We start from the raw sequence: 13,865 nt of genomic DNA, 5'->3' as shown, positions 1-13,865 counted from the left end.
AAACACTGGAGAGCTTGAGACAACTGACTTGAAAATAAATAAAAACCCCTAACTCTCCCCCACATCCATTACGGTGATTAAAACTGTAAATGCAAATAAGATTAGAGCTCAAAATTTAGTAATCACATATTTTAAATATACCTTTCTGTCTGTATTCTGGGCAAAACTGCAGAATTGCCAAAAACCTACTACAATAAGCCAGACTGCCCACCAAAGATTCATTTCTGAAATACCAGTATCCCACATAAAATTTGTAAGATAATCACCTTATCTTTACAATGTATCAATAGCTGAACTTTAATATCAGATATCGCAGGGTTTGCTTTTAATCCAATTTGAAGCTGATTCAACAGTACAAATTCAGGACAGTGAATTTAATAAATATTCTCTGTATTTGTAGAACATTTTCCAGAATTTTAACATAGATCTTCACAAATTTCAAATAAACAAAATCAATATTCCGACTGACTTAGTGAAATATATTTCCTTCTCTCTCTTGCAAAAGAAAAACAGTTTATATTCTGTAGCATGAGGATTTAAAACCAGGATTACATTTAGTTTCTTAAAAATATATTCGAAGTGTTTACTAGCCCGTAGGCACAAGTTATCTAGAACACACAAAATCAACATGGCAAAATCTAAATTTAAATTATTAAAAAGGATCAAGTTGGCTGCACAGTTACTCATGTTTTCTTTATCCTAATCATTCCGCTATGCAATATCAGAAGACTGAATTCCTCATAAACGTATGAAGCAGTAGATTTAAGCAAGACAAACTGCTACATAATCATCCTTCACATTGTTAATTGTATCTGACATTATTGTTCAAAGCTCCTACACAGAATGTCAGCTGCCTGCTTGAACAGTACTTTGTTCTTAGTTCTTGTGTTAATGACTAATGAATTTATACAGAAAAGAGCTCCACAACAACCCCCAACTCTATAAACCTGCAGCCATCATAGAGCTGCAAAAATCCTGTAGCCTTGTTGAGGGAATACGGTTATTTGTTAACATGCTCCGGCTTGTGCCCTCGAACACAAACCATTTTTATAATATGCATGAGAGATACCTTACATGAAAAACAAAGATAATTAAAGGTACATCATATAAAAACCTGAGTGAAACGGTTTACAATCTGAGTTCCATAAATAAAACCATGGTCTTTTTCTGAGGAAAATAATGGAGCTTGCCGGTGTTACAGAGGAGAAGTAAAACAACAGTGTTTAAAGGTCAAAATCAATTTGAATCAATGGTGTGGGGACGGAGGGAGAGGAAGTGTCCCTAATGCTCAAGAAAAAAAAATCTAACAAGTGTAACTGGAATAGTTTTTCTTTTATGTTAATAAGTAATAGACAATATTTCTAGAAATATAATACAGCCATTTTAACTACTATTCTGATTGCAATACTGTACTAGCTGAAAAGGTGAATATCAAAAAGCTCAAATTCTACAGAAAACTTTCAGGGTGACTTAGAAAAGGAGAACATCTCTTTCAGGATTCACATGTAGACGTTTTAGCAAGGTTAAAGTATAAGCTTGTCTTCTAAGACGATTTTTTAAAAGTATACATATTCACACATAGAAGCACACAAATATTTAAATTAAATTAAATTTGAGTATTGAGATATAAAAATCTATTGTAAGTCAGATAAGCCTTTTAAAAGTCTGTCTGAACAATCAGAAGAAGGTTACCAAGGCTATCCAATTATACAAGCACCTGAGGAAAAACTGCAAAAGTAAACAAAGCCAAGCAATGCCACATTTTTATCCACATGCACTATATCAAATCAAAGTATAACCAACTTATTGCATCTTTCTTGTAATACTGGTCCATTCATAATGGTTTATGTAACAATGCTATTATAGCTGAAGAAAATACAGCAGCACTTGCCACTTATTTCCTGTATTTATATCTTAGCTCTAAAAGTAAACCATTGGTTTGGTTACGTTTTTTTCTTCTCCTTTTACATGTTTTTTATTAACACAGTAGATTCAGCAGATGTCACCCAGTTCTGTTAAGATAAACACTTAGGTAGTAGCATTTTTTCTATTTGTTGAACAGAACTGTCAACACAAAATGCACATGGGAAACATTTAACCTATTTAAAATAACTATTCCAATTACAGAAAATGCCACAAAAGTCCAAAGACCTGATTTTACAATAAGAATTTACCAAAATATTTTATTAAGGTTAAAATTTTTAGTGTCTAAAGAAACCCTTTAGGTGTTTGTATTATCCTGCATGATGGGACTTCAGCTGATGCTAAGCACATCAGGATAAGATGTCAACCTGCATACTGAAGACTTTGATGCACTTAATATGGTCAAACCTTGCTTCAAAAGAATCGGGTTTTGCTCCAGAAGCTGTCTTCTCACTATAAAGCATTTGGATATTTCCCCATCATTTACATACACACAACACATCCTCTTCAGCCCCATTCCCCCCAACCACCACACAAAATAATGACATACTTAAGTATTTGGCTTGCAAATCAAATGGTTATTCTCTATTTTATCAGTTTAAATATACTAAAAATGGCAAAGCTACAAAAAACAATCAGTCCACAGAAAACATACATTAGTATTTGTCCAGAATATTTTAAAGATTAAAAGGTGGTTTCAGCTAACACAAGCATACACAAAAAGTGGACATGTATAACCATAAAACCTTACTCACCATCCCCAACAGCCATTATACAATTTAGATGCTACTTGGAGCTTTCTGAATGAACCAACAGATCAGGTAACGGCAACTATCTGAGTGACTGTAGGTGCCTGCGCCACCCTCAATCCAGTGCAGCATAAAGACAGAGTACTGTGTGACCCTGTCAGATCTGCAGCTCTATGCTGCAATAGCCAACAGCTGCTACACCATTTCAAAATACAAGTCCTACCTCTTGCAGAAAACTGCTTTCAAACTAGCATATCCACTATCATTCTATCTTAAACAATAATGGTGCACAGACTGGTAGATTTCGGTTCTTTTTTTCCTCCACTATACGAAGAGTCTGGCCTGTTTTTTATTTAAATAAATCTCTCATAGCCAATGAACGCTGTCCCATAGAAAGCATTTAATGCAATCATCAAAACACAAGGCATGTGTTCAGTAATCACTTTCTGCATCTACTCCCTAAAGATGCCTTTGCAGTCAATGACCATCACATGATCTGATGGATTACCTGATTTGCAGCTTTTAAAAGGCATTCTTATGCCTTTATAATTATCTTTTACTATTTACAAATAGAAAACAAGAAGCACACAAATAATATTCCAAATCTTCTCAATTAACCTCTTATTGTGTAAAAATATTTTGGTTGCTGTAAACAAATCACGTCAAAGGCAGTTTGTCAAAGGCTTTTCTGTGTGCACAAAAGCTGTGTCACATTAAGCAAGAATTGCTTCTGGTGGAGACAGACAGAAATTCAATTAACCATGCAGCTGCAGAGAGTCTGTAATATACCTTTTGTCAAAAAGAAACAAAACAGTTTTATTTTCCAGTACCATACAGACAGACAAGTGCTTCCTAGCAGAAAAGATCAAAAATGCATACAAATCTGCCTCCATGCAGGAATAACATAGCTATTTGTTTCCTTATTTACAAGGACGCCACTTCATGCTACTCAACTACATACAAAGAAAAAACAATCTGATTTTTATATAAAATTTGTGCCCAAAAAAGTGATACAAGGTTCTTCTAATTTGATATTGAAGTCCCTTTATTAAAATAGGCATTTTTAAGATGACAACTTGCAAACTTTTTTTTTTTTTTAAAGCAAACTGCTTTAAGAGATATATGCACAATAATTTAATTTGGGGCATTCAAATCTACTTGAAACTTAAGAAAATCTTTCCCTTTCTTTTCAAATGAGACCTGCAACAGATTGCTCGCCCACTTGATACATATAGACTACAACGGTGTCGTATCTACCAAAGAAGTCTACTGGAAAAGTGAGTTATTTCCACTTATTGTCCTTAGTTATTTTTTAATATTATTACATTCCATATTACATAATATAAGAATACAGGTATAAAGAGTGTAATATTGTAAAAAAGTAATAAATGTGTAAGTAGTTAAAAGGTACATTACCTATATTTTTTTAAACAAAAACTGACCCCAACAAACACCCAATTTGTTTCCTATGGCATGGCAGACAAACCTGAAAGAAGAGGTGCTTCAAGTGTAATATGCATTTAACTGTGGAATAATTTTAAATATCTCAAATATGAAGGGATGGGCACTGATTTACTAAGGACAGTTCTGAACAATTTTAATTAAAATTACATCAGTGAGAGATGCAGGTATTCAGCAACTCTGGAAGAAAAAAAATTCAGACCAAGGGTCTTTTTTTATATTTTGTCACAGGGTTACATTAACCTGTCTCAGCTAATGTCTTGCTGATCAATAGTTTTTGATGCCTAAAACTATTAGCTAGCTAGGACAACAACAATGAAAACTAAAAATCACATGACTACCTCTTGGCCACTTGGATTGTGTTTGCTAGTCATAAAATGAATGTAATAATTTATACCACACATATAGCCATGACAGTCTCAGCAAATGCCTATATTTCCCAAACCTTTATATAAATGCATTTTGTACCACATTTGGGAGCTTTGCAAATATCAGTAACATCAATGCTTCCACAGCAACTATACTTACATGGAGACAATAGAGAGAAACACAGGAAAAGATTAAAAATAATCAAAATAAGTGGCAAAACAAACATATTTGTGATGTGGGATACTATAAAGTTTTTATTGACACTTGTTTGGAAAAACCTATATAACTCATCCATCGCCTCTCCACTCATATCTGTCCTAAAATTGTAATACAGAAAGCTTTAAACACACCACCTCATACTATCACATTTTATTTTTATAAAATGGGCATTATGAGTGGAGACATGCTATTAAGTGGGATAACTGCAAAGATTGTGTCTAGACAGCCAATTCAGATTACCCTCAAATCTTTTCGCCCACTGAAGAGGAGAAAGAAATAGAGAACGTTAAGTTGGGGTTTTTTTTTTAAAATTACTTTTACTTTAATTCCATCTTCTCAGCATTTACATTTCCCAACTAGAAGTCTGTCAGATCCTCAAAGAAATCATATTTACAAACCTAAGCCAGCAGAACAAGTGTTCTAACAGCTCTAGTGTTGGCTGTCGCTCCTGTTTCCATGGAAATGGTCAATTATTCGCTGAAAATGGGGAGGTGCTTTAAATCACCTTCTCCAGCTTGAAGCGATACAACATCGATTTCCATGGGAATGAAGGAGAGTAAAAGCTGGCAGTAAACCTATGAGTTGGTATAACTGACAAAAATTTATACCACCATAGTATTAAGCACAAAACTGCAATATTAATACTACAAATGTAAATAAAAACCCAAATCACAAAGGTAAAGGTTTTCATAGTAGCTAATTCATCCATATTATACATGCTGCAGAAAAGATGCCTATTTCTATCACCTACCAAATAGCTGACTGACAGAAGACAGGAAAGAAACCACTGAATGATTGCAGTACTACTGGAGGCATAGCCAGGAAAAGAAAAGCTCAGTTGAAGACAGAATGAATGGTACAACATCAGTTAAGGTTGGAGACAAGTGGGATCAAGACCCTTGATAAAAGCAAAAACACTATATATCTCTGCCTTGGCTCTCTTGCCTATGCAAGACCTTTCATTCTTCCCTTCCTTCCCTTGGCTTTTGAGACTCCGTTCCAATTATTGCTGCTTCACTTCCCATTTCAGTGGGTCCTCCTCAGCTCTCTCACCTCACGAGGATCCCACATAATTCTGTTCATGGTCCACTCCTCTTCTCCTGCTACATCCTTTCCCTTAGTGATTTCACCTCGTCACATGTCTGATTGTTGCCTTTATGTCATTAAACTTGTCATCATCCTCCTAACTCTCTCTTTCCAAAAGCCCCTGTCTTGGCTTCTATATAATTCTTCTGAATCATAGCATCAATTTAAAGTTGACAAAACCAGAACTTCATTTATCCACAAAACTCTCTCTGCCTCTCTTTACCATTGACTTCACCACCACACCCATCCTTGAAGTAGAAAAGATGTGGATTGAAATTATATAGGTTATTCAGTGCAAGGGTGTGTGAGAACACTTATGCTGGAATCAGAGTGGCTTGTGTCAACACAGACTTGTACTGAAATAACTACGTAATTTCACACCTTTTGTTATTCTGGTGCAAATTTTTGTGTAGACCAGGCCTCAGATTACTTTTTTAGGCTAGTATTTGGGTTAGGGTGGTTGAAACTGATGCTATCAGATTTTTGCTTTGTTTTTTGTTCTTTTTTTGGAAGGACAGGGAAACAACGTGATAGGGCAGGAGATGAAAGAGTTCACATCCACAGCAAAATTATTTTATGTCAGCTCTAACTCTGTTTCTTCTTATTCAATGCAACAGAGATGTTATTTGGTAGAAACACAGCCCATAAGGTTTTAAAAGGGAAAAGACTGGGGTTATTTATTTGGCTTGTTTACGGTTTGATAAAGAAGGCCTGTAACATTTTTGAAAAAAAGTTCAGAGGTTCTTAAAGCAAATTTAATTCTACTTTGTTCTTTAAGATGTGGTGTTCATGTCCATTCCAATACCCACCCTTCTACCCCCCTGTTGGAGCAGCCAGCAAGAAGGAACTGAGGGGATGGCGGGTTGACAGGGCCCTATATCCAGCGCCATAAAGGCGCAACCCCAGGGGGTGCCTGAGCCAATGGATAGTGCTAGGGGAAAAACTTTCTGGCTGCTGTGCACGTGGTGCATGCATACCTAATTGGAATGTACATGACCACCACATGAACACTCAAAGAACAGTTACGTGAAGGTAAGTAACCGTTTTTTAATGCTTATGCACCTTGGTGAAGGATTTTGAGATCCTATGGATAGCAAATGCTATATGAGTGCAAATTATTACATTCCTTTCAACTCTGTCATCATGGAGGCAAAATCTCTGCATTAAATATGTACTTCAGCATATTTCTGGTCATGCCCAAACGTTTTCTTCTCAGTTTAGCAGGATTCAGTACTCTGCCGGATAAGGTCTGAGCTTAACCTAGTCCTTATAGAACACCGTGTACAGAAGCTCAGAAGTTAGTGCCTTGAGCTCCAACACTCTGCTGACTGATGTTATCGCTACCAGGAATGTCATCTTGTATGAGAGATACAGCAAGGAACATGGCTCCAGCGGTTCAAAGGGCAGCCCCATCAGTCTGGAAAGGACCAGGTTAAGGTCCCAGGCTGGGACAGGCTGTTGTGCATGAGAGTAGGAAACGTTAGGAAACAACTCACCATCAGGTTGACAAAGTCCGACCGACCCTCCACGCCTGAATGGAAGGCCGAGATAGCGGGCAGGTGTACCTTTAATAATGACAGGGTAAGCCCTTTCTGTTTGAGGTGGAGAAGGTAATCTAATATGATAGGTATAGATGCTAGAATTGAAGATGGAAGGTATTGTGAAGACCAAACTGAGAATCTCTTCCACTTGGCCAGGTTTTCTACTACCAAGGAGGACTTGTTTGGCTGGGTCCGAACATACAAGCTTCGTTGGATTCAGCAATGGAGCTTCCAAGCCATTAGGTGCAGCAATTCAAGGTTCAGGTGCTGGAGACAGCCATGATCCTGACTTATCAAATCCGGGAAGAATGGCAAGGTGATTGGGGCTTCCATGGACATTTCCAGGAGAGACATGTACCAGTGCTGACGGGCCCAGGATGGAGCTATTAATATCACCGAGGCCTTGTCCCTCCAAACCTTGAGGAGCACTTTGCAAACCAGAAATTGGGGAGGAAACGTGTACAAGAGATGTCCCTTCCAGAGAAGGAGGAACGTGTCCATGATGGAGCTTGGGCTGTGATTCAAGAAAGAGCAAAACTTCAGGACCTTCCTGTTGCGTTGCATGGCAAACAAGTCTATCTGGGGAAACCCCCACTCTTGGAAGACAGTGTTCACGACATCCGGGCGTAAGGACAGATTCGTGGCCATGAAAGGACCTGCTGAGACAGTCCGCCAACTCGTTCTGTACTTCGGGGAGGTACAATGCCTCCAGGTGTATTGAGTGAGTTATGCAAAAGTCCCACAGTCTGAGGGCTTCCTAGCACAGGGGAGAGGAGCGTGCATTCCAGTCTGTTTATATAAAAAATTGCTGTTGTATTGTTTGTCATAACCGATACACACTTCCCTTCCAGATGAACTTGGAATGTTTGGCATGCTAGGTGGACCGCTCTCAGCTCCCTGATGTTGATGTGAAGTGAGAGCTCTGCCTGAGACCAGAGGCCCTGTGTCCTGAGGTCTCCCAAGAGTGCATCCCACCCCAACGCTGACACGTCCATCACCAGTGAGAGGGCTGGTTGTGGTCTGGTGAAGGGAACCCAGGCGCACATGGCTTGTGATTCAAGCCACTGCAGGAGGGACTCGAGGACAGGACATGGTAGAGTGACAACCTCGTCTAGACCATCCCGAACCAGGCAATACACCGAGACCAGCCACGCCTGAAGAGGCCGAAATCTCAGCCTGGCGTGTTCTATTACATAGCTATAAGCAGCCATGTGACCCAGAAGCTTTAGGCAATTCCTTCCTGTGGTGGTAGAGAACTGCCTGAGGCTTTGAATGATGTCACCCAGCGATGGGAATCACAATTCCGGGAGGTACCCCACGGCCTGTGTAAAGTCCAATACGGCCCCTATAAACTCTATCTGCTGCACAGGGTATAGGGTTGATTTTCGTACATTCAGAAGGCGGCACAAGTCATAGAAAGTAGCCCTTATGAAGCTGACTTGTGCCTGCACTTATGCCCTGGAGCGGCCCTTGATTAACCAGTCATTGAGGTACGGAAGATTTCCACACAACGCTTGTACAGGAACACAGCCACAACTGCCATGCACTTGATAAATACTTGAGGAGCCACCAACAGGCTGAAAGGGATGACTGAACTGGTAATGATTGTGGTTCACCATGAACCTAAGGTACCTTCTGTGGGACGGCATGATTGAAATATGAAAGTAAGCATCCTTCAAGTCGAGGGCAGCATACCAGTCCCTGGATCCAAGGAAGGGATAATGGAGACCAAAGAAACCATGCGGAACTTCAGTTTCTCCATGAACCTGTTGAGATGTTGCACATCTAGGATGGGCCTGAGGCTGCCTTTGGCTTTCGGTATTAAGAAAAACTGGGAATAGAAGCCCTTGCCCCTTAGCGCCTGAGGAAACTCTGCCACTGCCCCCAGCATTGGAAGTGAGTGCACCTCCTGCGCAAGGAGTTGCTAGTGAGAAGGGTCCCTGAAGAGGGACGGGGAAGTGGGGGTGGAAGGGCAGAAGGGTATAGAATTGGAGGGACTATTCCCTTTCCACTGTGCAGAGTACCCAGCGATCTGATGTAATACGGGCCCACGCAGGGTAGAAAGGGGACAGCTGGCACAAAAAGGTAAGGCGGGATGGATCCAGTATCCAGACTGGCACGTCGCCCCTGGGCACATCTTCAAAAGTTCTGCTTCTGGCCAGAGGACTGCTTTGTCTGACCAGAGCCCTGGCCTGACAAAGGATGAGGCCTCCTTCTATTGTTTCTATTCCGCCTGTGGAAGAAGTCTTGCCTATTTTGCTGCTGGTAAAAATGAGGCAGGGACTGCGGCTTAAAGTGTTTCCTTTGATTAGCCGGAGTATGAAGGCCGAGGAACTTGAGGGTGACCCAAGTCCTTCAGGTTATGGAGCCAGGAGTCTGTTTTCTCTGAAATCAGGGCCGAACCCCCAAAGAGGAGGTCCTGTATTGTCTGCTGGACCTCGTAAGGGAGACTAGAGACCTGGAGACATGAGCTCCTTTTCATGGCTATCCCTGAGGCCACAGTGTGGGATGCTGAGTCAGCCACATCAAGGGCTGCCTGCAGCAAAGCATGGGCAACCAGTTACCCTTCCTCCACGAGTGAGGAATACTCCACCCTAGAGTCCTCTGGTAACAGCTCCGCAAACTTGGCCATCGCTCTGCAGGTGTTGTAGGTGTACCTGCTGAGGACAGCGTGGCGGTTAGATATATGGAGCTGGATACATTTTCGTCCCAAAGAGGTCCAATTTTTTTGCTTCCCAATTTTTTGTGGACAGGTGTTCGCACTCCCTCTCATTTGCCGCAGTCACCACTAGGGAGTCCGGCCGGTTGTGTTCCCTGTAAGCTGCATGCTTGGGCGGCTGCCCATGAGAGAGTCAAATGCCGCCCAGCTGATTAGCAGAGCGCACACAGCTGGCACCATGTGTTCAGGTGCTTCTTCCCCCCACATTCCTCTGTCCTGCAGCTGCTCCCAGGACCTTCCTGCTGGCTGTGCACAGTGGGGGAAGTAGAGGGGAGGCGCTGATGTCAGTGTGTCCTTCTTCCCCCACCCCTGCACCCTATCTCTGCAGGGCAGGGAGAGGGGACAGCCTGGCTCAAGACTCAGAGCTGCTGTGGTGAATGCTGAGTGACTGAGCGCCTTTCTTAAAGAGGCAGTGCACTGTTTGAGATTTCCCCAGTAGCGTGCCCACACAGTCTCTGGGTCACGCACGCACACAGGGTCTCTGCACATACACACCCACCACACGCACATACACACCCACCACACAGAGAGTTTCTTTCACACTCACCTCCAACCACATACTTGTATTATTATCGTTGTTACTTCTCGGTACTTCCTGCAATGCACATATATTCTCTGTAATTTTATTCTTTCGAAGTGTGTTATTTTCGTGTTTTGACTGGTCTATGCATTTCATAATTTTTATTTCTTTTACACTTAAATTTAATTTTCAGTAGTAAGTTCTAAAATATCTAACCTGTCCTGGCTAGAGTAATTATCCCAATGGCAACTTTTTTAAAATATACATTAATTCTAGGGTTTTTGTTTCTACTGGTGTCGCACATCTGGACATACCCTGATGCACATAAAATGTATTCCACACATGGATGGAAAAAATTAGAGGGAACATCGCCGGCAGGGTAGGTGGGTATAAAGGTACTCACAGCCTCTAGAACAGTGGTCTCCAACCTTTTTACGCCCCAGATCGCTTTTTCAATTTAAGGGCAACCCAGGATCTACCCTTCCCCTTCCCTGAGGCCCCGCCCATTCAATCCTTCCCTCTTCCCGTCGCTCGCTCACCCCTACCCTCACTCACTTTCACCAGGCTGGGGCAGGGGGGTGGAGTTCGGGAGGGGTCGTGGGCTCTGGGCTGGGGCCCAAGGGGTTTGCAGTATGGGAGGGGCTCTGGGTGCAGGAGGGGGTATGGGGTGCAAACTCTGGGAGGGTGTTTGGGTGCAGGAGGGGGTGCTGGGGCAAAGGTGAAGAAGGGTCAAGGCTGGGGCAGTGAGGTCAGGGTGCAGGAGGAGGTATGGGGTCAAGGCTGGGGCAGTGAGGTCAGGGTGCAGGAGATGTGCTGGCTCTGGGAGGAGGTTCAAGGTGCAGGAGGGGGTTCAGAGTACAAAAGGGGGTATGGGGTGCTGGCTCTGGGAGGGGGCTCAGGGTTGGGGTGCAGCCTCCCGCCAGGCGGCACTTACCTCGGGCAGTTCCCTGTCAGCAGCGCAGTGAGGCTAAGGCAGGCTCCCTGCCTGCCCCGGCCCCACACTGCTCCTGGAAGGGGCCAACGCGCCCCTAAGGTCCCGGGGGAGAGAAGAGTGGGGGACAAGGGGCTCTGCGCACTGCCCCTCTTTGCAGGCACCGCCCCCAAAGCTCCCATTGGCCACAGTTCCCCATTCCCAGCCAACGGGAGCTGCGGGGTTAGTGCTTGCATGCAGGAGCAGCGCAGGGAGACCCCTGCCATGGGGTGTGCTGGCTGCTTCCAGGAGCAGCGTAGGGCCATGGCAGGCACGGAGCCTGCCTTACTGGCAGCCCCACTGCACTGCCGCAGCCAGAGATCACGATCAACTGGGAGACTCCCCATGAAAGACCAGCTGGTCGCACTCGAAGGGTTGGCGACCACTGCTCTAGAGGGAACAAAGTACTTTCACTCATTTCTCTTTGCAAAGAGGCAGGAGTCTGCCAGAGAGTTTTAGTGCTGTCACTAATTGTTTTCGTAACAGGAGGGACCCAAAAAGGCCAGTTTGTCGACCACAGTGTCCGATGCCTCCACCACCTCCTCAGCCTGCATTGCCAGGTTCTGTGCCACCCTCCTGAGAAGTTGCTGGAGCACTCTGCTATCCTCCAGAGCAGGGGCCGTTGACATTCCTGCAACTGCCTCATCGGGAGAGGACGAGGCGCTGGCTACAAGCGGGTCCTGTTCTCTGCCCTGGGCACCGAGGGGATCTCGGGGCACTCAGTGTTCCGGTGCGGCCCCTCGTGCCAGAGCTGGCGCAGTTGATGGCAACGACGTCCGAGCCAGCGTGGTTGATGTGGACGCAGGTATCAATGTAGCCGTTGCCAACCGCGTTGGTGCCAGTGCAGTAATACCCTGGTCGCGCCGGGATGGTGGAGCAGAAAAAGCAGCTGACGCAACGGAAGCCGACTCGAAGTAGGACTGTTGGCTCTGGCGGAAAGCCCCGGGGGTCCAAAAAGGCCACTGAGCAGGGGGCTACCACTGATTCGGCCACAGAGCCAGCTGGTGTCATCTCCGCCTGTCCAATCTGGAGCTCCTGCTTCTCCTGGATATGGATTGAAAGGACTCCACTTCCAGTTGTGAGGACTCTGTACAGGAGGACCAGGGAGGAGCGGTGCCACTCCGTTCCGGAAAACGTCATCTAGGGTTAGGTGACCGATGAGGCTCTGCCGTGCATGTGCTTGTCAATGGCACCGGAGACTGGGGCCGAGGGAATGGCAACTGGCGCAGGATCGTTGTGGGTTTACCCCTGGATGGCACCGGGGACCTCACGCCCTGTCCCATCTCAGACCGGGAAAGGGAGGAGGGCAGCACCGTGAGGGCGATAAGGTCTCTTGCCACCTTGAATGCCTCCGGCATGTATAGTATCCATAGATCACAGCCCTCACTGACCAGTGAAAGATTGGGGGCCTGGACTCGACCGGTCCCACGTAGGGGCAGGAGTCGACGTGACCCTTGAAGCCGAGACCGAAGTCGCGCAGCCCGACATGGGTCTCAGGGCGGCGGGCTCCTTTTGCGCCTGTCTGGGCATAGGGCAGCAACCCCTTTCAGGTCTATTTTTCTTATGAGGCACCAGTGAATGTGAGCAGTGCTAGCTCCTGTCCTGTCAGTGCCGAGGGTCTCTACTCGAGTCCTTCCTCGGCACCGATTCACGCGCCAGCAGGGCCAGTGCGCTCCACACAGATGATGAGATGCTCGGGGTTGGCTCCGTCAACCCAGGGTCCAATTGTGGATGGAGAGCTGCCTCCGTGAGGATTAACTTGAGACACTGATCTCTCCCCTTCCGTGTCCTTGGACAGAAACTTCTGCAAATTTTGCAGCATTCTTTTTGATGAGCTTCCCCCAAACACTTTAAACAAGAAGAACGGGGGGTCGCTCTTGGGCATAAGCTTGCCACTGGCTTCGCAGGGTTTACAACCCAGAGACCAAGGCATGCCCTGGTACCAGGAAGAAAGTGGAGGGGAACCCCCAAATGAAACTTGTATGTAAAACTATCCTCTACTATATCAACTAACTATATACAAGAATGAAACTTCAACTACAAGAGAGATGCCTACCAAAGTAAGAGCAAGCATTCTGGCTAACCATCATGGGAGGTAAGAAGGAAATGAGGGCGTGGCGGGTCAGCAAGGCCCTATAACCGGCGCTGTAAACGCACGACCCCAGGAGGCGTCTGAGCCCTAAGGTTATGTATACGCTGCAATGTAAGCCCAGGGTTAGAAGAACACAAATTAGCAGACCATGGGTTTTGTTAACCTGGGGCTTCGGCATCTAGACTCATTTCTAACTCCAGGTTAGGAACTGTTAAA

The 13,865-nt window shown here is 44.4% G+C and overlaps 1 protein-coding gene across 35 annotated transcripts in view; it reads right to left on the bottom strand.

The window, feature by feature from the left end:
- CLASP2 (cytoplasmic linker associated protein 2) overlaps positions 1-13,865 on the bottom strand; it is a 265,828-nt gene that overhangs the window by 196,465 nt on the left and 55,498 nt on the right. Inside the window, exon 1 of one of the 35 annotated variants that reach the window (XM_048838933.2) lies at positions 2,679-2,936. The exons of the other annotated variants lie outside the window; for them this stretch is intronic. Within the exon in view, the coding sequence (XP_048694890.1) occupies positions 2,679-2,694 (16 nt within the window). The 5' untranslated portion in view covers positions 2,695-2,936. Of the gene's footprint in view, positions 1-2,678; positions 2,937-13,865 lie in introns of those variants that run through there. 35 annotated transcript variants of the gene reach the window in all.

Source organism: Caretta caretta, chromosome 2 (assembly GCF_965140235.1).
Source record: "Caretta caretta isolate rCarCar2 chromosome 2, rCarCar1.hap1, whole genome shotgun sequence".
Taxonomy (NCBI): domain Eukaryota; kingdom Metazoa; phylum Chordata; order Testudines; family Cheloniidae; genus Caretta; species Caretta caretta.
The sequence above is the reverse complement of the archived record's forward strand: the minus strand, read 5'-3'. Positions and strand labels throughout refer to the sequence as shown.